The sequence below is a fragment of the Vanrija albida genome (genome assembly GCF_041260175.1).
Source record: "Vanrija albida strain AlHP1 chromosome Unknown contig_5, whole genome shotgun sequence".
NCBI lineage: Eukaryota > Fungi > Basidiomycota > Tremellomycetes > Trichosporonales > Trichosporonaceae > Vanrija > Vanrija albida.
In genome coordinates, this window is record NW_027191424.1 from 713,109 (window position 1) to 736,028 (window position 22,920).

Here is a 22,920-nt window from a genome sequence, read left to right on the forward strand (position 1 = left end):
ACGCCCGCCCCTAGGTCTGCTCGGCGTCGACCGGCGCCTTCTCGGGCTTGGAGGGAATGAAGGCCGCCACAATCTGGCCGAGGACGAGCGCGACGGCCGTGAGCGCAAACACGGCTGGCGCGTAGAAGCGCAGCGTCGCGCCAAACACCTTGCTGAAGATGATGGGCGAGATGAGCGCGCCCGACACGGCGTGCACGACGGCAATGGCGCCGAACAGGCGGCCCGTCTCGGCCTTGTTTGGCAGAAAATTGAGCGCGAGCGAGTTGGCGCTGGCGATGCCCGCGCTCCCGAGCGTGATGAACGCCGTGGCGGACACGAAGCGGCTCTGCAGCGGCGGCACGTCGGTCGAGAGCGTCGAGTAGCCGACGAGCTCGGCGAGCATGCCGGCCCGGAGGAGCCAGTAGTCGATTTCTGGGGAGCGCGTCGTGCTTTGCGCTGGTGGGGCGGGCGGGGGCGGGGGCGGGGGTGGGGTGTCGGGCCGGCGGACGTACGTCGTGAAGATTGCTTCCTCGATGTCGATCTCGTCGTCGAACGCCGCGGTGCCGGGAATCATGTTGGCCAGGAGCGGGGTGCGTTCCGACGGGGCCGCGGCAGCGGCGGTGCGCCGCCGCTCGCGTTCGGCAATATGCCACCTCGCGTAGCGCAGCGCTATGGGGAGCAGCACCACGAGCGTGATGACCCGGCAGAGGGAGATGAAGCTCAGGTACGGCCCCACGATACTCGGCCCCCACTGGAACGCGAAGAGCGCGTACTGCAGCTTGAACGGCACGATGCCCATCGTGATGCTGTTGAGGAAGATGAGCACGCCGATGTACGTCATGCTCCATGCCTGCCGGCTCGCGGCGAGCTTGCCGTCGACCTTTTGGGGGAGGAAGACGCCGAGGGCCGCGAGCGGCGCGAAGAGGCGCTTGGCGAACCGCCGCAGGTTGCCCTGCAGCCTCCGCTTGGTGCGGCCGCGCACGCTCGATACCCGGCTCCACGCGGACCCGTCGTCGCTCGAGTCGAGATCGTCGGCGTCCTCCCACGCGCGCTCGGCAGCCTCGCGCTCGCTCGCGGCCTTGTGCCCCGCCACGGCGCGCCGGCGCAGGTGGCCGCGCGCCTCGCGGCTCAGGCTCTCGGGGAGGAGGAAGCGGATCAAGATGGTGAGGATGAACTGGCACACGATGGAGAAGTGGAACGGCGACAGGCTGGGGCGTCAGTAACGCGGAAAACGCTGGCGCCTCACATGTTCCCCGTGGTGCTGATCAGCGTCGAGCCCAGCACTGGTCCGATCGTCGACCCGGCCGTCAGGCTCGTGGCGAGCCAGCCAAACTCGGACGCGCGGCTCCCGTCGGGCGTCACGTCCGAGATGTACGCGTGCATCGTTGCCGTGGCCGTCGAGTAGCCGCCGAGGATGCCGTCGATGATCGGACCCAGGAGGAGGAGGTAGTAGCTGTGTGTGATGAGGTGCGGGAAGCTGGCGATGGTGAACAGCGACACGTCGTTGAGAAACATGCCGAACTGGACGACCGACTGGACCTTGCGCCGCCCGATCCGGTCGCTCACACTCGCCCAGAGCCCGGTCGTGAGCGCGGAGAGCAGGCCCGTCGACACGGTCAGCAGCATGACGAGGTGCGCGCCGGCCCGCTGCACGCCCGGGTCGCGCTTGCACGCCGCCGGGTCGATGTGCGGGAACGGCGGGGGGAGGTCGGGCGGGAGATTGGGGTCTGGTGGCGCGTTTGGGAGATCGTCGCTGTCGTCCGCACCGCCGCCAGAGGGCTCGTTGGGCTGCGGATCTGGGGCGGGGGACGGCTCGGCAGACTTCTCCTTGCGGTTCTTCCATCGGTAGATGTCCTTCTGGGCGTCGATGAACCACTTCTCGCCGGGCGACAGGATGCGGTCACCCGGGTGCGTGGGCGTCGGCTCGACTGGCGTCGTGGCATGCCAGGCGTGCACTGCGCTCGCGTTGGACACGGCTTGCCCCGCCCAGTCCCCCAGCGCCGCGCCATACACGCCCGGCAGCCCCGCCACTCCATGCGCTCCCACCAACCCCGCCACCCCGTCGCTCGTCGTCTGCGGTGGGTGTGCGAGGCACGCAAAGTCGAGGTAGAGTTCTGCGCGCGAGCTGCTCGTGATGCCGAGGTTGAGGGTCGCGCCGATGCCAAAGAAGAGGATCCAGCGCGCGCCTGGCCGGCGCCAGGCCTTGCGACGCGCAAAGCTCCCGGCCGAGAGGTTGTCAAAGTCGACCCCGTCTGGCAGTGACGCGATGCTCGCCAGGTCGTCGGGCCCAGCGCCGTTGATGTACTCGACCGTGACCTTGCCGTCGTCCTCGTCGCTCTCCTCGTCCTCGCCGACCTGTGCCAGCGGACTGGGGCGGGGCGCAATGAAGTGCACCCTCGGGGAGGGGGGCACGAACGCCGGCGAGCTCGCGCGTCTCGTCGAGCCCGAGCGGAATACTGTAGCTGGCGAACCCGCGCGCGAGCCGGCGCGCGACGGCACAGGCGTGCTCCGCACACTCACGATCGGGCTCACCGGCGGCGTAATGTACCGGTCGATCTGGGCGCGCTCCGCCAGTCCGTCTTCGACGCCGAGGAGCGACAGCGGGTCGCCGGACGGCACGTACAGCCCCTGCTGGGGGTGCAGCTGAACGAGTTCGACCTCGAGGTGCCGGCGCACGGTGGAGACGGAGCGCCCGGCCGCGCCCCGAGGCGTCGCATGTCGCCTGTTGCTGCCGACCACGCTTGAGGAGCGACCGGCGGGCGTAGCGCTCCGTGATGGTGGGTTCGAGGCCGCGTGCAGCGCTGCGCGCAGCCCCGTGTCGAGCACCTGCGCAAACTCGTCCACGCTCTCGCCGGTAGGTGGCGGGCCTAGAGTCGCAGGCATGTTGTTTGGGTTTCAATAACGAACGTGTTGGAGAGATATGTGAAGCGTCTTCGCCGCCGCCGTCGTTGTCGTCTTCGCCGTCGTCGAGCTAATGAATGCTGCGGTCGACCGCACCTAATTCCTCATCAGTAGCAATGTTTGCTCATGGTCACGATGATGCTGACAGCCGTATTGGTCGGTAGAGGGCCGCGGTGGACAACGATGGTGGAGGTTGGAGGCTGTCGCCGCCCAAAATGACTCTAAATCACGCAACCGCTGCCAAGCGGCAGACGCGACCGACCGGCGCTGGCTGGCTGCGACGCCGCTGCAGGCAGGCGCGCGTATCGCGATTTGGGTTTCTGCATGGGTTAATGTGCGATGCGACTGATCCGATGAAACGGCGCAAGAGATGGCGCTTCGGTTCCAGTAATAAACCAGGTGTCGGTGAGAGCGACAGGATCCAACAGGAACAGAGCTAGTCACGACCTCGGCGGCGAGGACCGACCGGCCCATGACATCAGCAGTCTGCGCGTCAGCATCAGTCTGTGCATCCATGCACGCGCAGCGGCATTCGGTGACGCGGCGAGCGTGCGTGGGGCGCGTGGGGCGAGGTTGAGTGCAATTGAGGATACGGACTGAGGGCGACACGGAGGTCTCAAGCATCCTAAACCCGCGGAAGAGTGGGACTTCTGTCTGATGTGTGAGGGGGATCGAGGGCGGGGTAAGCCTGTTCGAGAAGTGCCAAGCAAAGCCTGGGTGCGGGGGATGTCAAGGTGGGCTGCAATGCCGCAGTCTTGGTTGGCTTGCGCTGCGTGGAGTGAAGTCGTCGCTGTTGCTATCGGCTAGGCGCCTCGTCCAAGTTGCCGGCAGTCAACACCGGCGTCAGTGGCGGCAGAGGCGGCTCGAAGTCACGCGCGGGGCCACGGGCGCGCTCGCTGCGCTGCGCTCGTTCCCCGCACCCACACCTGTATATCATACCGCGCCAACGCCATTTGTCGCTTCTTCGCACTTACCACGACAATGTCGCTCTCAACCGTCGTGCGCGACGCCGTCGGCGCCGTCGCCAGTCTCTCATGGCTCCAGCTCTTCGGCCTCGGCATCGCCTCCTTCCTCGGCTTCCTCGCGAGCCTCTACATCTACCTGTACGTCTACTCGGAGTGGGCCATCTCGTACGGCAACCTCCCGGGCCCGGACCGCGAACACTGGCTCGTCGGCAACCTCCTCTACCTCGTCACCAGGCAGCACCCGACGCCGAGCTACCGCGGCTGGGCCGACAAGTACGGCGCCACTGGCCGCGTGCACGGCTTCCTCGGCAGCAAGCGCGTGTACACGGTTGACCCGGTCGCAATCTCGCACATCACGCAGCACCCCGACCAGTGGCCCAAGTCGCAGTCGATGAGCATCATGCTCCGGCGCATGCTCGGCGACGGGCTCGTCACGGTCGAGGGGTACGACCACCGCCGGCAGCGCAGGCTCCTCAACCCGGCCTTCTCGTCAAAGGCCGTGCGCGAGATGGCTCCGATCTTCTACGACCGCGCGCTGGCGCTCCACCACAAGTTTACAGACATGCTCGAGGACGGCGCGAGCACGCGCGCGCTCCTGGCCGACGGCGAGCGCGAGAAGCTGCCAAAGGACGCGGGCGCGATCGACGTCGGTGTGTACACTGAGCTCACGACGCTCGACGTTATCGGCCAGGCCGGCTTCGACTACGAGTTTGAGAGCTTGACGACGAAGAAGAACGAGCTGCTGCATGCGTTCCACAGCGCCCTCAAGATCATGCAGAAGGACGCGGCGCTCAGCCAGCTTCAGAACAGGTTCCCAATCTTCGATGCGTTGGTGAGTGCGAGGGGAGCGAACGAAGCGCCGAAGGCGCGAGTGAGCTACACGGTGGCAGGGTTGTACCCTAGGGAGATCTGCCCGGGTGGCAGTGCGAGCAGCACCCTTCCACCCACCACGGACACCCACTCACGCCCAGCCCACGCCCATGACCAAGCTCGGCGCGATTTCGAAAGCGACGATGAACCGCGTCGGCGACGGCATTGTCAACGACAAGACGCGCATCGTCAAGCAGATCGGCATCGACAAGGAGACGGATCTGGGAACGTCGGACCTGCTCTCGCGCCTCATCCACGCCAACCTCGACCCGGCCCTCACGGCAGGGCAGAAGATGAGCCACGACGAGGTCCAGGCGCAGATCTGCACATTCGTAAGTGGCACCGGCGCTCGGCCCTAACTCGCAGCTCTTCGCAGGTTCAGAGACCACGGGAATCGCGCTCACCTGGGCACTGTACCGCCTCGCGATGAACCCGGCCATCCAGACACGCCTGCGCCAGGAGCTCCAGACGATCCATGAGGACCAGCCGGATGTGTAAGTCGCCCCTCCAAGCGAAACTGACGCACGCCCAGCGACACGCTCCACGGCCTGCCCTACCTCGAGAAGTTCACGCGCGAGGTCCTTCGCATGGACTCGCCCGTTCCCGTCGTCGCGCGCGAGTGCGTCGAGGACACTGTGCTCCCGCTCGGCACGCCGGTGGTTGGGCGCGACGGCAAGCTCATGGACAAGATTTTCCTGAACAAGGGGACGGAAGTGGCTCTGGGTGAGTAGAGTGTGTGCCACATCGCCTAACTCGCAGCCCTCAACAGCGTCAACCGCGACCCGGCCATCTGGGGCGCCGACGCCGAGGTGTTCAATCCCGACCGGTACGACAACGCGGCGATCCCGACCGCGCAGGTGCCGGGCATCTACGGCAAGTGAGTGGCGCGGGTAGGTAGTTTGGACGAGACTAATGCCACAGCCTCATGACGTTCCTCGGTGGCCCGCGCAACTGCATGTCAGTGGCACTAACAGAGGACTGAACCCGTGCTGACCCATCCAGTGGCTGGCGCTTCGCCCTCGCCGAGTTCAAGATCATCCTGTTCGTCCTCCTCCGCTCGTTCTCGTTCGCCGAGCTGCCGTCCAAGCCGCCCATCTCGACCGAGACGGTTCTGGGCATCCTGCGCTCCCGCGTGATTGGCAAGGACGGCGTCGTTGTCCCGCTCGTCGTCAGGCCGCTTTCCTCGGACGACGCCTAGGCGGGGAGGCGAGGCAGGTCAAGCCCACAAAGTCAGAAGTATGTTGTTATTGTTTATGAACAGTGTGACCAGTGTGCAGTTTGTCGCGGCTCGCTCAAGCAGTTTCATTCACGTTAAACTCTATTCCGTACGGCAACAGCCCGCCTAGTCGGTCCACCCCGCAGTGTTGTGGAGCAGCTTGTAGTAGAAGCGGATGGTGCTGAGGTGGCCGTCGAGGTTCATGCGCTCGTTGACCGTGTGGACGTTGACCGAGTCGGACAGGCGCGCGGGGTTGAACCTGAAGATGTGCTTTGTCAGGCGCCAGGTGCGCGCCGTGTCCGTGTTGGCATACATGCCCGTGGGGGACACGATCGTGTCCTCGCCAAACACGGTCTTGATGGTGCCAGCCAGCAGGGCGAAGGGGGGCGCGTCGGACGGCGTGTGGGGCGCAGGCTCGAGGCCGCCCTCAGTCCCACGGGGCACAGCCTCGATGGTCAAGTGGCGGTCGGTGTGCGGCTCCTCGTTGCCGAACGCCGTGACGCTGAAGCCGAGCTTCTTGGCGTAGGGCACCAGCACGTCGAGGTAGTGCTGGCGCGTGTCGTTTACGGTCGAGACGAACGAGACGCGGTGGTTGACCACGGCCGTCACGACCTCGGGCAGCGCGTTGACCTTTACGCCGCCGTTGATCAGGTCGACGGCGGTCGTGGTGGAGAGGAAGGCGTTCACGACGCGGTCCTTGCTCGCGAGCTTCTTGGCCAGCTTGCCCCACTTCTTGGGGTTGCGCAGCGCCTTGGACAGCTTCGACGGGAACGCAGGCGCGTACTCGGACAGGCAGGAGAGGTACTTGAGGTACGGCGACTGCTCGGTGAGCTCGGGCTTGAACGGGTTGTCCTCGAGCTTGGCGATGAACCGCGAGATGTATCCGACTGCGGGGGTCAGGTTGGGACCGGGTAGATCAACCTCGACTCACTGCCAGTGTGGGGCGGGGGCACCGACGAGTGGCCGCCGAGCGTGTCGACCGTGAGCTTGACGCTCGTGCTGCCCTTCTCGGCCATGCCGAGGGACGCGATGCGCAGGCCGTACACGTCGTCCTCGACGCCGCTGAATCCCTCGTCGACGAGGAACGCGATGCCGTCAGCGCCGTAGCGCTCCTCGATGAGGGCCGAGATAGGCCCGGCGCCGCGGCCTCCGGAAATCTAGGGTCAGCGCCACTGACAAACACGCACACCCACCTCCTCATCGAAACCAAACCCAATCAGAACCGTACGCTCCGGCGTCCAGCCCTCGTCCACCAGCTTCTCAACAGCCGCCAGAATGCCCACGAGCGAGTTCTTGCAGTCGCTCGCGCCGCGGCCCCAGATCCACGTGCCCGGCGCGCCCTTCTCGTCGGTCGTAATCGCGCCCTCCCACGGGCCGTGGGTCCACTGGTCAAGCGTCTCGGGGTTGACGGGCACCGTGTCCTCGTGAGCCATGAGGTACACGGGCTTGAGGCCCTCGTCGCTGCCCTTCCAGGTGTACAGGTGGCCGTGGGTGTTGACGGCCTCGTGCTCGAGCGCGCCGTACACCTTGGGGAACTCGGCCTCGAGATACTCTGCAAACTTGTAGTGCCCGTCAAATGCCGGGTCCTTAGGGTCAGCCGGCGCGTTGTCCTGGGACACGGTGTTGATCTGGACCGCGCGCGCGAGGCGCTGCGACGCGGAGAGCGGGTAGCCGTCGACCGTGGCGGGGTCCCAGTTGTCGCCGACGTTGAGGGGCGCGGGCTGGGCCGGGCAGAAGCCCGTGCTCGGCGCGGGCTTGTGGCCACCGTGGTGCTTGTGGCCCTTGCCCGCGACCTTGGCCATCGCGCTCTTCGCGTGCTCTGCGCAGCCGGAGGGCCCGCCCAGCAGCGGGACGACGACGAAGAGGGCGAGGAGCGCGCCGGCGATGAACTTGATCTTGCGGTTCTCGCCTGCGCGCTGCGCGTCGGCGGGCGACGGCGACGGCGACGACGCCGGCGCCGGCAGCGGGGTGGCAGCTTTGTCCGTCATGGTTGGGGGTGCGGGAAATGTCAGACGGCAAATGGCGAGATGCGGCTTAAGAGCAAACATGACCTCATTCGGAGGTTCGGCTTGCTCCGGTTGGTAAAAGTGGGGGGCCGGTTAAGGACACGTGGGGATCGGCCCGGTCGGCGGCGTCGGTGTCTATGTTGAAGGTCGAGTCTGAGTTGACAACGTAGCCATGTCCACACTCTACACATCACGCACAATGACCACCGAGCTCCGCGGCAAGATTGAGTATGTCATCTTCGACATGGACGGGTTGTTGAGTGAGCCAAGGGTGTGTGTGGCGCTGACGGGGAGTGTGAGCCGGCTGCTGATCACGCTTGCTATGGATACTGACGCGCTGCCCACAGCGACTCGGAGGTGGGTAACGCGACGTGCATGTACCCAGGCCGCTGACGTCCCAGCGCATCTACACGCAGGTGACGAGTGGGTTCGCAGATCACGTCCGGTGCTAACCCGCCAGACGACATTCTCGCGCGGTACGGCCGCAAGATGACGTGGGAGATCAAGGCCGGCCTCATGGGCAAGGGTGAGCGGCGGTAACGCGCAACAGCGGCTCACACCCAGTCCAACGGGAAGCCTGCGAGTTCCTCTACTCCAAGATGCCGGGGCTCGAGCAGGAGCTCAGCATCGACGACTACCTCGCCGAGCGCATCGCGATGCAGGACGAGCTGTTCCGCCGCGTCCCGCCGATGCGCGGCGCCGTGGCCCTCGTGCAGAGCCTGCACAAGGCCGGCGTGCCGATCGCGCTGGCCACGGGGTCGAACAAGCGCAACTTTGAGCTCAAGACGGTGGGTGTGGCTTGGGTGGGGGCGGCGTGCTCGCCGTATCAGTCTCCTCTAGCAACGAGCACTCGCTGACCCCCGCGCCCAGGCCCACCTCCCCGAGCTCTTCGGCCTGTTCGACGCCGACGCCATCCTGACCGCCGACAGCCCCGAGGTCCGCCCCGGCCGCGGCAAGCCCAACCCCGACATCTTCCTGGCCGCGGCCACCAAGCTCGGGCGCGACGCCGGCGGCCCGGACGCCGAGCCGACCCCGGCGCAGGCGGCCGAGCGGGCCAAGGGCCTCGTGTTCGAGGACGCGCGCCCCGGCGTCGCGGCCGGCGTTAAGGCCGGCATGAATGGTGCGTGGAGGAAAAGCAAAGAGCTGACAACAGTCGTGTGGGTCCCCGAGGCCGAGCTCCTCGCGCTCGAGCCCGACGCCACGTTCGGCGCAAAGCAGGTCCTCGCCCACCTCGAGGAGTGGGACCCCAAGGAGTGGGGCCTGCCGCCCGTGTCGTTTGTGGTGCCCGACCTGCCCAAGTAGACCCGACCTGCTGAAGTAGAGGCCAAGTTGCGCATGTATCATTCAGTCTCGAGTCGTGCCACCGCTCCGTGCAATCACAGATGCTTCAGACAATCTACAACATGCGCCTTGTGCTTCTTCTGATAACCGTGGATGAGTGGCGCGTCGACGCCAATGCAGCTGCTTGCCCCCGACCCACCTTACGCCAGCTCCCAGACATACTCGTGCAGGCTGAACCCGCCCTTCTGGAACGAGCGGCGCTTGAGCTGGTCGGCGATGCGCCAGTTGGCCACAGACTTGGAGTCGGCCGTCCACGACGGCTGCGGGTCGATGCCGGCGTCGTGCAGCGTCGAGTAGATGGCCGACGTGGCGCGCGCAATCTGCTCGAGGTGGGACTGGACCGGTCTTCCTTGGGATCCTGGGGATGTTAGTGGGGCCAACCAAGGTTTGGTGGAGCGAAGCGGGCAGGCGACAACGCCGGCCGGTAACGCCAACCGGCGGCAAGAACGGCGCTCTGGGGGCGGGAACAGCGACGAGAACCGGATCTCAACGACGAGAAGCCAGTCACGCGCCCGCCCTCCCCGCTCCCACAACGGCCGTAGCCACCACCGTGCCCGCCCGCCCACTCGCACACTCACTCAGAATCGCCGCGTTGACCTGCTGTGCCAGCGCGACCCGTCTCTCCTGCTCGAGGAAACCACCAAGAATACTCGTCTCAGGGTTGTTGTAGCCCAGCAGCGCCGTGACATCCTTGATCTCCTGGAGATATGCGGCGCGGTGCTCGGGGCGCAGCTTCATCGCCTCGGTGTGCAGTTCCTGGTGCATGGCCATGAGATCGCGAAACGTGTCGCCGCTGAGCGCCGTGCTGCCCGTCAAGCTGTCAATCGAAGACGACGGTGACGACGTCGCGCTCTGCGTGGGCACGCTGCGCATCTCCTCAATGTACCGCTGGATGCTGAGATTGAGCTTTACATGGCCCGGGTCGGACGAGCGGGCGAAGAGCGGGGTCGTGTGGTTGGTAGGAGGCGGGGGAGGGGCTGTCGCTCCGGGCGTGGATGGTGCTGTGCGCGCGCGCGAAGGTGACGGCTGGGGGAGGTAGGGTGATAGGTTGCTCGCGCCGTTGGTCGTGCCGTTACCTGCGCCGTTCGATTCCGCGCCATTACTGCTCGCGCCGTTCGAGTGGCTGGGCTCAGCGCCGTTCCGGAGCGCGCTCAGCGCGGCAGCCGTAGTGGGATTGAGCACGGCGGGGAAGTGGGCGTTGAGCGCTGCGACGGCGCGCACGACCGCCCCGCTGAGGATGTAGTCGAGGATTTCTGCCTGTTAGCGGCTGCTCTTGGCGGCGGACGCACCTCTCCGCCGATCGATGGACGCCAGGGCCGCATCGTCAAGAATCGTGCTGTCGCGCTCAGCCCTGCCCCCGCCATCTAGTGAGGCGCCGCCGTCCACGTCCATGGCGGCGGCCGCGGCGTCGTCGTCATCCGCTCCCGTCAAGGGCGGCGTGGGCGACGCTGAAGGCGACGCCAGTGTCCTTGTCCGGTCGCTGTTCTGCGCGAGCACCTTTGCCGTGTTCGAGTAGGCGCTGTTGATGACATAGTCGAGGACAATGTCATGCTGGGGGTGTGAGTGGGACGGGACTAAGGGTGGAGCCGCGGCGCGTACGAGGGAGGTCATGGCCTGGGAGGCGGGGGCGGCGGTCGACGCCTTGGACTCCATTGAGTCCGGGGGTGGGCGGGGGTGGGGAGGGGAGGAGGTTGGGGGGGTGAGGGCAAGTGTGACGGCGTCGAGGGGAGCGTGCTCAAGAATGAATGTTGGGATAAGGAGTGAAGAATGCAAGTCGAGGTGGGGTGGTTGGGCGGCAAACGGACCACCCATCAACCGCAAGCAGTCACACGCATGGCGGCATCAATACAGTCGTCATTCGAACCCCCCTCCCCGCACAGCCAAGGCCAGCGTTTGCATCCGACTGCATAGAACAAAACAATCCAGCACGCCGCACCTCACACCCCACGCCAGTACTAAGATGCATAGACATTGCACCACGGAAATAGGTATATAGCATCTCGGTCATCGCCAGTGTCCATTGTCGATTCCACCGGGCCTAGCCGTGACAGGCCACGGCGAGCCACGGCGCAGTGGCTGACGCCACCAGGCAAACACGGTCGAGTGTCGCTTAGGCCATGATGTAGGCAGCGGCGCCGACAACAGCGGCGACGGCGGCGGCGGGGGCGACAGCGCGGGTGCCGGCCGACTTGGCCGACGACGAGGCGGCGGCAGCGCCCGACTGGGTGCCCGAGGCGGCACCAGCGCCGCTAGCACCGCTGCCGGAGGGGACGGCGACCGTGGCCGCGGGGGCGCCGCCGGCGCTGGCGGCACCCGGGGGGTAGTTGGAGCCCTTGGCCTTGATCTCGAAGGGCTCGGACTTGGCCCAGACGTCTGGGGGGTTAGGGCGGGCCCGACTCGGGGCGGCTTACCAGTCTGGTTGAGGGCGTTGGAGAACTGGATCACATAGCCAGCTCCGGGCTTCTGCTCAAGGCTGGACGTGGTTAGCGCGTTGGGCACGGCGCCGTGTGACCAGAGTACTCACGCAGAAATGGCGAGCGACGTCTGGTAGGTAGGCGCTGGGGGTCAGCGCAAGTGCCTCGTCCAAAGACCTACTCTGGGCGGTCAGGGCCTGGACACCCGAGAGGAGGTTGACGTCGGGGTTGGACAGCCAGGCGACGAAAGTGCCGGTGGTGTCGGGCTTGGGGGTGTCGCCGGACCAGGCGAGGGTGTTGGCGACGCCGTTGATCCCTGCTTGTCAGCGGAGGCAGTAACGACGATGGCGGCGACCTACACCAGTTCTGCGAGTCGGGGTAGTTGATCTTGAGGCCGCCCTTGCCGGGGGACTGCTGGGCGGTGACAAAGGCCGGGAGGGCGAGGGCGAGGAAGGCAGAGACGAGCATTGTTGTTGTGGTGGTTGTGAAGAGAGTGTGGGGGTGTTGCAAGTCGACGAGATGGGCAATGGAGGGGGGAAGGTAATGTGGTCGAAGGGGGTGTTGGGTTGGGTGGTGGGAAGGGGCGTGGGGGGTGCAGGGGGGGGAAGGGAAGGGAAGGAAGGTGGGTCACGGGCGGGTGCGTCGTTTTGCAATCACGTCGCGCCGTCCTGTCGCGCGCGGTGCAATGGTGGCCGCAGGGTGTTTGTGTTTCAGCGGGATTGTACGTATACGCGGGGTGCCTGCGAGCGGCTCTGGTTGCCTGCAGGCCTGCGCTGCCCCGGGATCGACCCATGGCCATCACGCATTCATGTGGCTGCTGCTGGATCCACTAGCGCGGCGTGCATACGTGCGTGCATCCATCGCGCCATTTGCGACGCAGCGAGCACGACGACGACGACGCAGGCAGGCAGGCAGCGCAGACATGGCCCAGCTTACCGGTTCAGGCTGTCCGGCCCGCCATCACCCGTCCAAGGTTTGATTCGGCAGGATGGCTGGCGATCCTGACGCCGGCGTAGACGCGGGCGGCTCGGCGCCTCTTGGCGGGGCAGTGCAGGCAGCCGGCCCCTGTGCCCTAAGTGATGCACCCGTCAGGGGATTAGGGTGCGTTGTAATCACGGTAAGGACCGATTTCAATCCGGCCACGGTTAAAAGCAACTTTGCTTCCGGTAATGCAGCGAATCCACTTTTATAAATGGACATCCAATCCACTGCCCCTTACCACCCCTAACCAGCCACTATTACATTAGAAAGGTACAAATGCGATGAGTTTCTATTTCTAGCGACAGCGTCGTCGTCAATGTTCGTAGTGTCCGTGTTGTGTCCGTTGCGTGGGGGTGTGGCTCGGAGAATGAGGCCAAGGGGGTGTCGAGGGCGGGGTCGAGCCGTCGAGAACGAGGCCAAGCTGTCGAGGACGAGGTCACGCCACTGCCAGTGCCACTGCCAGTGCGCACCCGCCCGCGGCAGCCACGACAGCCGCCACCACTGCCGCCATGTGGATGTGATCGTGTGGCCTCGAGTAGGAGGTGAGGTCGAGCGTGTCGACGAGGTCACGCCCACGCCAGCGCCAGTGCACACGCGGCGACAGCCAGCGCCACACCCGCCGGCCTCCCCGCGCCACTCTGCAGCCCCTGGGGGTTGTAGTCCGGATTCACCGCCGTGATAGTCGCGAACCCAGACGGCACGAGCGGCCGCTCGCCCGAGCGCCTGATCTCAAACGGCTCAGATATGGCATAGTCGTGGCTCTGGTTGACGGTGGACCTCAGCGTGATCATGTATCCCTGTCCCGGGATGGCGGGGTTCGCGACGCTGAGCCGCATGCTCGTAAACCCCGGCGGGACAGCGCTGGACATGTAGTACGCCCACGGCATGAGCCGCCCGTCCGGGTTGGTGAGGACGATGTCGACGGCCTCGGGGAGCGCCGGTGCCCACTGCACCACGACGCCGTTGTTGAGCACCCACCAGTCGTGGGCGCGCGGGAAGAGGAGCGTCGCGCCGTTGGACACGCCGGTGGGGGACGGGCCGACGGTGAAGAGCTGGGTGACCGTGACGTCGGCGGCGGCGGGGGAGGAGGCGGAGGTGCTGTTGGCGCTGGGGGAGGTCGACTCGGCGCTCGGGGCGGGGGAGTGCTCGCTCGCCGCCGTACTCGCCCAGTCGGTGTGCGCGGCGGCGCTGCTCCCCGGCTCGCTCGCCGCTTCAGAGTGCGCGGGCTCCGTACTCGTCCAGGCAGTCGTCGCCGAGTCGCCCTCGCCCTCCCACGCTGTTGTCGACTTGCGGCCCTTCTTCGACCTGCTCGACGTTGCCTCGCCCTCTGCGGAGGTACTCTGCGTCGGCGCCGGCTCGCTCCACGCCGCGCTCGTGCTCGCCGCCTCCTGCCGCGCGTGTCGCAGTCGGGTGCGATGCCTTGTGCCGAGGTCGCTGTTCTGTGGTGTGTCGAAGTCGCTGCGCAGTGGCGCCGCCGCCGTCGTTGGCGGGCCGCGGGCTGCCCTCGCCGCCGCCGCCGCTAGCAACAACAGTATCGTCGCGCGCATGGGTGCATGCCGGGCGTCTCCTCCCCTCGCCGAGCTTATGAACCCCCGGCCGGCCCAGTTTGTCGCTGGGCCGTCTCCAAGCCGGCCGGTGTGGCCCTGGGAAAAGACATTGACGACGGTTCCTTCCCCTGTGTTTCGGCTGGCTTTTGGCGGTGCGGGGGAGCCCACGCACCCACCGCACCTAGGCAGCACAGTGCTGCTTGACGACTCGGTGTGCACATGCCACCCCGGACATGAGAGGCACGCGAGCCATGTCGGCGATCTGCACCCCAGGGCCGACCCGCCTCTGCGGTGAAACGCAGTGGCGAGCGGGCGCCATGACGACCACGAGTGGTTGGCCCGTCGGTTGGGCGCGTTCAGGCGCGTTTATGAGTGCTTTGCGCGTTGGGTCTGGTAACCCTATCCACCCTGCGGACGTACGCAGCCATTGCGGTGCCAATGTTATTGTACGCGGCCGAGATCGTTAGACGGACACGCCAGCCACATGCCACTGACATAGTTTTGATGTTCGTACAACGAGGTTTGCTGGAATCGGGATAGGCTCGGGACCGCAAACATCACACTGGCCTTGTTGGGTTTGAACTGCTGCAGGGGGCGAGACGTTGGCTTGACGGTTCCAGCGAGCTGGGCTGTGTGCTGCAGAGCGAGCGAGGTCAGTGTTGCCTTGGGTAGTCTCGTACTGCAGTGGCAGGAGTGAGTTGTGTGGCAGGGTGCCAAAATCCCGTCGGCTCATATTTACATGCTGTCGCATCTCCACTTTCACGTTACGTCTTCTTATACTGCCAAAGAGGCTTTTTGCGTTCACGCAGGCACTACGCCGCGCTTACTTGCCCCAGTTGTTGGCCTTCTCCCAGGCGGGGAGCTCGGTGAGCTCCTTCCACCAGCGGGTGACGTTGGGGAGCGAGCCGTCGACGAGGCCGGGGGCCTTGCCGAGGTCAACGGCCATCTTGCCGTAGGGAAGGTGGAAGATGTCGGCGAGCGTGAGCTTGTCGCCGGCGAGGTACTTCTGCTTCGAGAGGATGCGCTCGTAGCCCTCGAGCCTCTTGGCGAGGGTGGCGGTGAGGGTCTCGACGCGCTTCTGGTCGGGGGTGGCGCCGCGGCTGGGAGCGTCAGATAGGCCCGGCGAGGTTGTGCGGCGTAGGGAAGGCAGTAGAGGCTGAGGAGGGCAGGCAGTGGCAGGTGGAGGAGGGCAGGTAGTGGCGGCTGAAGGAGGGCAGTGTTCGACACACGGGTGCCACACCAACCGTTCTACCCCGTTCCACGCCCTCGACTCTGCCCAGCGCGCATCAGAGCACCACTCACGCGGGACCGAAGACGAGCTCCGATGCGAGGCCACTTGCGGACGGGTCAAAGTTGGACTGCTCGATGGCTGCTGTCAGCTCGGCCACAACGTCTCAACCCACAGCAAGCCTGGTCGAACTTGGCGTACGCGATCACGTCGTTGGTCGAGGGAACAAGGTCGGAGCCCTCCTTGATCGCAATGTCTACACCCGTTAGCCAAAGGACTTTTGCATAGCACTCACACTTGGCCATGGCGCGCGACTCAAACGTCTCAAAGTTGTTCGAGCTGTCCGAGAGGTAGGGCATCTGGTTGAAGGGCTGGTGCTCAGTCCTGTGAAGAGTCAGCTTTGCAACACGCCAGCTACGCACCACTCGGGGGTGTAGATCTTGGTGAACTCGACCTCGTCGACCTTGATGTCGGCGCCGATCTGGATGGCCGCGGTGAGGACACGGCGGGTGCACTGTGGGGCGTGAGTGGGGGAGTGGCTGGGTCGGGTCAGGCCGAAGCCACACTCACGGTCGAGGGGACGGCTCCGTGGATAGTGTAGACCATTGTTGCTGTTGGGTTGTGGTGGTGGTGGTGGTGGTAGTAGTGGTAGTTGAGGGGAAGAGTGGATGAAGGGTGGTGGAATGAAGCGAGGCTGCCAGCCTTTAAGTTGTGCGGGGACGAGGACGCGGGGGGGCGTAGAACACTACAACGAGGCCAATGTCGTCACACCCACCAGCCAGCAGCCAGGCGACACGTTCTAAATCAGTCACCCCCCGCGCGGGCGGACAGCCGGCGGAGAGCTTACATCCCCCGCCCCTGACTAGCTCGCATGCCGCCGCCGCCGTCGGGACTCGCCAAGCCGTGGGCACCATGACAAAGACGCGGCTGCGGCGCGCACATGGCAGCCAATCCACGCTGTAGGCCTACAGCGCGCGGCCCACCGCCCGCTGCGTAGCGAGGCATGCATCTGACAAACCGGTGCGCCATGCATCCGGGCTTGGCTGCACCCGGCAAGGTCCGTTGGATCACTGGCGAGGCTGCCGAGGCTGCGCAGCCGGCGATAGCGAGAGGCGAGGTTAATCTCTGCCTGCGACATCCTGATCAATTGGCTGCGGCGGCGACGACTCGCCGACCGCCGAGTGTCTGCTTGGCCGGCGCTCGTACCGGCGCTCGTAGATCGGCTCGCCGAGCGCCGAGACGCATGCTACACCTGCATGTGTGCGCTGCTCGCTGACTGTATGATCAGCGCGCTGGTCAGCACCAGCTCGGTCTCATCAGTCAGCGAACGCACGACCCTCGTCTTCGGGATCTAGGCGGAAGACAGCGGCTGGTCATCTGGAGATGGTCATGGAGTGTCGGCGCTGGGCACAGCGGGCCGGATGCGCCGAGGCACCGCGATTGCGCCGTCGTCGGCGCTGACGGAACATCGGTGTACCTCGGTTAGTGGGCCCCCAGTCAAAGCGTGACCACACGCCCTCTCCCATTACAGTAGTATGCATTCTAGTGTCACACGCTGGGCAGTGCCAGCCGCTACGCGGTGCAGTGCACCACCTCCGCTATGCCTTCTCGTCGATGAGCTCGTACTCGGCCGCGCCCTCCTCAACCACCTCCTCCTCGGCAGCCTCGCCGCCCTCGTTCTCGCCCCACCAGCTGACCAGCCCGAGGCCCTGCTCGGCGACGGCGGCAATGACGCGGTACCCTGCGCGCTCGTACGCGCCCTTCTCGTCCTCGGCTGGGACCTCGCCCTCGACGGGCTCCTTGCGCGCCTGTGGTGGTCCCGGCTCGTTCTCGTGCCACTCGATCGAGTCGACGCGGAAGCGGATAGGCTCTCCCGGGTCGTAGTAGAAGCGCTCGGCCTTGATCGTGTTGAGCAGCTGCGCCTCGTCCATCTGGTTTGCGTCGTCGCCCGGGTACCAGAAGAATCTCTTCTCGTTGTCGTCACTGGGGTCAGCAGTGTCTTGGATTAGCAACCCACTATGCCGATCCGGGAGGGAGCAATGTTGGCGGGATGTATACGTCCTGGAAGAAGCCGAGGGATACTGGTAGGTGAGCAGAGTCCCGTCGCGGCACCACCTACCCCTGATGTACTCTGGCGTCGTCGAGTGCACCTTGCCTAGGATGACCTCGCCGACGAACGGTGCAAAGAGGATTATCCTAAAAGAGACTGAACGTCAGCTGCCATGCTCTCTTCGCAGCTCACCCTTGTAGAACATCTGTCCGTTGCCCCAGGTCACGCGGCCGTCCTCGGCCGTGAGGATGTCGAAGACTGAGAGCGCGAGGCCGCGCTCGGGAATGAGTCGGTTGGAGAATCTGCCGGCGTCAGCCCGAGTCTCCCCACTCCGCGCACTTCTTGTTCAGCGCATCCTGGATCGTGATGGCTGGGTCGATGCCAAAGGTTTTGGGCGCGACGGGGACCGTGTCCTGTGGCGGGTGAGCTTCCTCCAGCGAGCAACCGGCCACCCAACTCACCCGCACGGCGATGAGGTTGAACATGCTATACTCGCCCGCCCGGCTATCTGGCCATTCCGTGACCGAGAGCGAGAAGACGGCGAGTTTGTGTTGTTGTCTGCGCGACGAAGATGACGGCGATGAAAGCACCAACAATTCAAACCTGCCTCCACCGTCAACACTCACAGCCCACTGATAGCCCGGAAATTTAAATACACGTGGGATTTTGCCACGTGGTCTACCCGGCCATTCCCGTTACATAACAGCGGGTGGTGCCGATCTGCCGGTTGAGATTTCTGCAAGCCCTCGCAGAAATGTTCATTTTGTGGTGTGAACAACAACTGCAACAGCCACGACACGCGCATCGCTAGCCCAGCACACGGCCAGCACCCCCTCTCCCTCCCCGACATGTCTGCGACCCCCGTGCAGACATCCTCCCCGGCCTCGTCGTCACATCTCGTCCCGCCACCCTCGCCCAAGGCCAAGAAGCAGCTAGTGGGATGGCAGCACTCGGTCGCCGGGAGGTGAGCTCCGGCGTGCGACGCAAGCGACGCAAGCTGAAACCCCAGTCTCGGCGGCATGGCCGGCGCTATCGTGACGTCGCCGTTTGATGTTGTCAAGGTGAGCTCCTCGTGGCACGGCTGTGCTGATGCCAGACTCGCCTCCAGTCCGACCTGTTTCGCGAGCCGGCGCGCGCCGCCACCGCCGCCGTCGCCAACGGCAACGGAAACGGCGCGGCGGCCGTCATGCGCCACGAGGCCGAGATGGTGGCCAAGAAGGTGCCCCACCGGGGAGGCATCTCCGGCTCGCTCTGGCAATTCGTCGACACGATGTACCTCATCCGCCGGATACAGGTCGAGGAGGGGTGGCGCGCGCTGTACAAGGGCCTGGGGCCGTCGCTCGTCGGCATCATCCCAGCCCGCGCCATCAACTTTTACTTCTACCCTACGTCCAAGGCGTTCCTCGCCAAGACGTTCCCCAACGCGCCGACAGAAAAGGAGGGCCAGACGTCCGAGGACAGCCCCCTCGTGCACCTCGGCGCGGCGGCCATCGCCGGCGTCATGACGTCGACCGGCACCAACCCGATCTGGGTCGTCAAGACGCGGCTGCAGCTGTCGGCCAAGAAGGCTGCGCCGGGCGCTGCAAAGCCCGAGTCGCACCAGGCGCTCAAGATGACGGCCGACATCATCAAGAACGAGGGCATCCGCGGCCTGTACCGCGGCCTGTCGGCGAGCTACCTCGGCGTGTCGGAGGGCGTGATCCAGTGGACGCTGTACGAGCGCTTCAAGCGGATAGGCCGGACGCGTGCCGTCGACCTCGAGGACAGCAAGCAGAGCCTGCTCGGGTACGTGGGGAGCATTGTCGGCGCGTCGGGCGGCGCAAAGGCCGTCGCGTCCCTCATCACGTACCCGCACGAGGTGGTGCGCACGCGCTTGCGGCAGCCGGCGATCAACGGCGTGCAAAAGTACACTGGGCTGGTGCAGACGCTCAAGCTGGTCATCAAGGAGGAGGGGGTTGCGAGCCTGTACGGGGGTCTGACGGCGCACATGTTCCGCGTGGTGCCGAATGCCGCGTGCATGTTTCTCATCTACGAGCTGGTTGCGGCGCGGCTGGGGTCGTAGGCGTCGTAGACATTGCATTGATAGACTCATGTGTACTTCAGCATCCTCCATACTCCATACTCCACTCCATGTATTTGTACAACGAACGGGTAATGGTCAGTTGCCGTGCCACAGCGCCACACACGCTGCTCCGTCCATCTCCATCCATTTCATGATCCATGTTGCGTGTGCATTCGATGCGGTGGATACAAACTAGGGCGGGGGGTTGGGGCGGCCGCGGCGCAGAGCCTGTCGCCAGGCCCTCGCAAGCAGCAGCGCAGCTCGGCGCCGGCTACGCCGACGCCTCGCCTACTTGGCGTGCTGCGCCTCATGATACACCTTCTCGTTCAACCCCGCCCTATTACGCGCAATCTCAATAGCCACAAACTGCGCCCTCAGCACGAGGATGGCGTTGTGCTCGCTGTACAGCTGGTCCGCGTGCTGCCTGAGCATCGTGCCAAAGTTGTAGTCTGGCAGGCTCTGCTCATAGCTCGCAAGCCACTCGCGCCAGCGCTCCTTGCCCTCCTTGGACTTGAGCCAGTTCTCGTCGATGGTGCGCAGGTTCGCGTGGTCCTTGAACTCGGGGAACTTGTCCAGCAGATGCGCGTGGATCTCGTCGTCGATCGAGGTGAGCTTGATGCTCTTCGGGTCGGTGGTGGTGAGGAGCGTCTCGTAGGCCTCCATGTGCTCGACGGTCTTGACCGCTAGAGGGGGGGTTAGCTGGCGCGCGGGAGGGGGGGCTCGCGCGGGCTGACGCCCGCGCTCGCAGCGCTTGACGTACACCACTGCATCTCAATCTCCTCGGCATTGTCCGCCTTGTTCGGGTCAAAGTCGTTGATGTTGGTGATGGCCGACATGGTGCTGCTCGTGAGCGGGTATATGGGGTGGGTATCGTGCTGCTTACCTTGTGCTGTTGTGAGAGAGAATTATATGCAGTTGCGACACCTCGAATCGTCGTCCTCGTCGCCGTCGCTGCCGCCCACCCGCGCCCGCTGGATTGTGCGAGATGAAACTTACATGACGGCGTTTCACGTGGCGGCGCTTGTTTGCTCCCCCATCTAAGGTGCCTCGGGCGCCACACAACTCCACCCGCCTGCTTCACCACGCCGCGCAATGCAACAATATGCAAGGATGTGCTATGCTACGCTACGTATGCTGCTACTACTCTGCAGGCGGCTCAACCGCCGCCGCCGGCTCCGCTTCCACCTTGACGTTGGCTTCTTCAGTCACGTTGACGCCTTCAACGGCCGGGTCGCTCGCCGGGTCGCTCGCCGGGTCGCTCACCCCGCCGCCACTTGCGCCGCCGTCACCGACCGCCACACCCTCGCCTGCGCTCTCAGTGACCGCTTCCTCGCCCTCGCCCCCCTCGCCAGGCTCTACCTTGACGCGCTTGGCGTCATCCTCGCCCTCTCCACCCTCGGCCTTGCGTTTTGTGCCCGGAGACGGCGACGCGTGCGGCTCGGGCTCGGGCGTGCCCGGCGCAGGCGACTTGGACGCTCCGCGCCCAGCATCCCTGCTGAGCACACGCTGGGCGACGCTCGACGCCTTCCTCTCTGCAAGACATGTCGCGTGGTAGATCTGTCTGTCAGAACCGCACCCACCGCACCCCTTACGCCCACTCACAGTCCCGTTGACATCCACCGCGTTCATAAACACCCACTCCTCCTCCTCCTCGGAATACACCGATGTAAACTTCTCCTTGTCGATCGGGCACGGCTTGTCCGCCTTGACCGGGTCGGCAGGCACCGGCACCCACTTGCGCTTGAGGGCCGCAATCTTGTCGGCCGTGAGCGCGTCAGGGAGCGCCACAGACTCGGGTTTTGTTGGCGAAGAAGACGGGCCGGCCTCGGCATTGTCGTTGACCCATTCGTCGGCGCGAGGGAGCCACTTGCGGTGGCCACCGCGGCCGCCAGACTCGCGCTCCTTGCGGTTGCGGCGGAAGTGCCAGTCCATATGCGCTTGGTACTTGACGTCGTTCTCGCTCTCGGGGAAGCGCAGGCCACACTGGGGGCAGCGCGTCGGGAGGTGGAACATGGGGATGCCGACGCGCGAGAGGTCAAAGTGATCCACCTGGATGTTGAAGGCAAGAATCATGTCCTCGTACTTCTCAATGGCAGACTTGGGCTTGGCGGCGGCCGTGGGCTCGGGGGTGCGCGGCTGGCTTAAGATGCCCGAGCTGGTAAGCTTGCTGAGCAGGTCGCTGACGTTGACGGGGATGGCGGGGATCGCAACCGGTGCAGCGGGGGCTGGCGGCGCGAGGTTCTGCTGCGGCTGTTGAGGAGGCGGGTAGTTCTGAGGCGGTGCCGGAGGGTAGCCAGACCCCTGGGCGTACGGCGAGTTGCCTCCCCACCTCTGGCCGCCAAACTGCTGAGGCGGCTGTGGGGGCGGAGGCTGGCGCTGAACCGGTGGCACGGGTTGACGCGGCGCATACGCCGACGAGGTCGGAGCGATCGGTGCCGACGTCGGCGGGTGTCCCGCCTTCATCGACTGGATTCTGTCGTTGATATCCGACAGCTCGCGCGGCGACACCCTCGAAGTCGTAAGAATCTTGTCGAGGTTGACTAACGCGTTGACCGTCTTGCCGCGCTGCTGTGTCCACTCGCGGCTCATCTCCTCCTCCTTCTCACGCAAAAACTCCTTGAGCATGCCCTGCACGCCAGCCTGGGTGAGGGGCCCACCCGATCCAAAAATGTCGCGCTCGACAGCCTCGCGCATCGCAGGGGGGTACAGGTCGGTGCCGCCGGGTCCGCCCGTGCGCCACAGCCGGACGAGGTCGGCCATCTTGCTCTTGGTCACGCCGTCCACCTGGCGGTAGGTGGCAAGGTACAACTGGGGCAGGATGGGCGGGAGGAGCTGGTCGGTGTATGGCGGGCCAATGTTCTTGGAGATCGAGTCGATGAGGTAGAGGAGCGGGAGCTTGCCCTGGGGTGGTGCCTGCAGTGGTCAGTCATGCAATCAGTGGTCGTGTGCGCTGGCGAGCGCCGACACACTCGTCCTCCCCTACGCACCCTCAGTATAGCATCCTCAATCTCCTGTACAATCGCCTCCATGGCCTGCCAGTTGCCCTCCTGCTGGCGGTTCTGGGCTTCGATCGAGAGGTTCTGGATCATCGGGCGCGAGTTGAACGTGAGTTGGGCGAGCTGCTGGGCGTACCATGCGCGGAAGGGGTCGTGCGGGTGCTGCGGCGGGGGGTAGTAGTTTGCCGGGCCGCCATGTTGGGGTGGGTAGTGACCGTATGACATGGTGTCGAGGTGCGAGAAACAATCGGCCAAGTCCTAGTCTGCCACGGAAGTGAATACGAGGCGATGAGTTGCCGCTGCTGCTGCCTGCTGCGACCTGTCCCGGGAGCTTATTAGTGATCAGTCGCCCAAAGAGACGATG

At 65.3% G+C, this 22,920-nt stretch overlaps 11 protein-coding genes across 11 annotated transcripts; 3 read left to right on the top strand and 8 right to left on the bottom strand.

The window, feature by feature from the left end:
* Positions 1-10: 10 nt before the first annotated feature.
* On the bottom strand, positions 11-2,862 carry Q8F55_006398 (uncharacterized protein; the record flags this gene model as incomplete). Its single annotated transcript, XM_069354858.1, has 2 exons — positions 11-1,187; positions 1,226-2,862. 2 exons carry the CDS (start codon positions 2,860-2,862, stop codon positions 11-13), a joined length of 2,814 nt encoding a protein of 937 aa, XP_069206929.1.
* Positions 2,863-3,861: 999 nt separating this feature from the next.
* Q8F55_006399 (uncharacterized protein) lies at positions 3,862-5,913 on the top strand (the record flags this gene model as incomplete). Its single annotated transcript, XM_069354859.1, has 7 exons — positions 3,862-4,677; positions 4,817-5,047; positions 5,082-5,209; positions 5,248-5,438; positions 5,475-5,592; positions 5,637-5,672; positions 5,718-5,913. 7 exons carry the CDS (start codon positions 3,862-3,864, stop codon positions 5,911-5,913), a joined length of 1,716 nt encoding a protein of 571 aa, XP_069206930.1.
* A 144-nt stretch (positions 5,914-6,057) lies between these two features.
* Q8F55_006400 (uncharacterized protein) lies at positions 6,058-7,919 on the bottom strand (the record flags this gene model as incomplete). Its single annotated transcript, XM_069354860.1, has 3 exons — positions 6,058-6,818; positions 6,863-7,088; positions 7,125-7,919. The coding sequence occupies 3 exons, from the start codon at positions 7,917-7,919 to the stop codon at positions 6,058-6,060; spliced, it is 1,782 nt and encodes a 593-aa protein (XP_069206931.1).
* A 217-nt stretch (positions 7,920-8,136) lies between these two features.
* On the top strand, positions 8,137-9,239 carry Q8F55_006401 (uncharacterized protein; the record flags this gene model as incomplete). The annotated part of the gene is made up of 5 exons (XM_069354861.1): positions 8,137-8,197; positions 8,398-8,463; positions 8,502-8,725; positions 8,808-9,057; positions 9,091-9,239. The coding sequence occupies 5 exons, from the start codon at positions 8,137-8,139 to the stop codon at positions 9,237-9,239; spliced, it is 750 nt and encodes a 249-aa protein (XP_069206932.1).
* A 179-nt stretch (positions 9,240-9,418) lies between these two features.
* Positions 9,419-10,931, bottom strand: Q8F55_006402 (uncharacterized protein; the record flags this gene model as incomplete). The annotated part of the gene is made up of 4 exons (XM_069354862.1): positions 9,419-9,636; positions 9,857-10,531; positions 10,568-10,829; positions 10,878-10,931. The coding sequence occupies 4 exons, from the start codon at positions 10,929-10,931 to the stop codon at positions 9,419-9,421; spliced, it is 1,209 nt and encodes a 402-aa protein (XP_069206933.1).
* A 457-nt stretch (positions 10,932-11,388) lies between these two features.
* On the bottom strand, positions 11,389-12,160 carry Q8F55_006403 (uncharacterized protein; the record flags this gene model as incomplete). The annotated part of the gene is made up of 5 exons (XM_069354863.1): positions 11,389-11,651; positions 11,690-11,751; positions 11,803-11,836; positions 11,874-12,008; positions 12,052-12,160. The coding sequence occupies 5 exons, from the start codon at positions 12,158-12,160 to the stop codon at positions 11,389-11,391; spliced, it is 603 nt and encodes a 200-aa protein (XP_069206934.1).
* A 1,079-nt stretch (positions 12,161-13,239) lies between these two features.
* On the bottom strand, positions 13,240-16,054 carry Q8F55_006404 (uncharacterized protein; the record flags this gene model as incomplete). The annotated part of the gene is made up of 7 exons (XM_069354864.1): positions 13,240-14,131; positions 15,048-15,320; positions 15,523-15,589; positions 15,624-15,704; positions 15,744-15,832; positions 15,871-15,962; positions 16,019-16,054. 7 exons carry the CDS (start codon positions 16,052-16,054, stop codon positions 13,240-13,242), a joined length of 1,530 nt encoding a protein of 509 aa, XP_069206935.1.
* Positions 16,055-17,046: 992 nt separating this feature from the next.
* On the bottom strand, positions 17,047-17,983 carry rpc25 (DNA-directed RNA polymerase III complex subunit Rpc25; the record flags this gene model as incomplete). The annotated part of the gene is made up of 6 exons (XM_069354865.1): positions 17,047-17,431; positions 17,466-17,529; positions 17,568-17,654; positions 17,691-17,800; positions 17,838-17,911; positions 17,960-17,983. The coding sequence occupies 6 exons, from the start codon at positions 17,981-17,983 to the stop codon at positions 17,047-17,049; spliced, it is 744 nt and encodes a 247-aa protein (XP_069206936.1).
* Positions 17,984-18,346: 363 nt separating this feature from the next.
* On the top strand, positions 18,347-19,560 carry RIM2 (Pyrimidine nucleotide transporter, mitochondrial; the record flags this gene model as incomplete). Its single annotated transcript, XM_069354866.1, has 3 exons — positions 18,347-18,462; positions 18,508-18,559; positions 18,595-19,560. 3 exons carry the CDS (start codon positions 18,347-18,349, stop codon positions 19,558-19,560), a joined length of 1,134 nt encoding a protein of 377 aa, XP_069206937.1.
* A 288-nt stretch (positions 19,561-19,848) lies between these two features.
* On the bottom strand, positions 19,849-20,396 carry Q8F55_006407 (uncharacterized protein; the record flags this gene model as incomplete). Its single annotated transcript, XM_069354867.1, has 2 exons — positions 19,849-20,243; positions 20,321-20,396. The coding sequence occupies 2 exons, from the start codon at positions 20,394-20,396 to the stop codon at positions 19,849-19,851; spliced, it is 471 nt and encodes a 156-aa protein (XP_069206938.1).
* Positions 20,397-20,700: 304 nt separating this feature from the next.
* Positions 20,701-22,781, bottom strand: PCF11 (mRNA 3' end processing factor; the record flags this gene model as incomplete). The annotated part of the gene is made up of 3 exons (XM_069354868.1): positions 20,701-21,117; positions 21,163-22,473; positions 22,548-22,781. The coding sequence occupies 3 exons, from the start codon at positions 22,779-22,781 to the stop codon at positions 20,701-20,703; spliced, it is 1,962 nt and encodes a 653-aa protein (XP_069206939.1).
* Between the last annotated feature and the right edge of the window lie 139 nt (positions 22,782-22,920).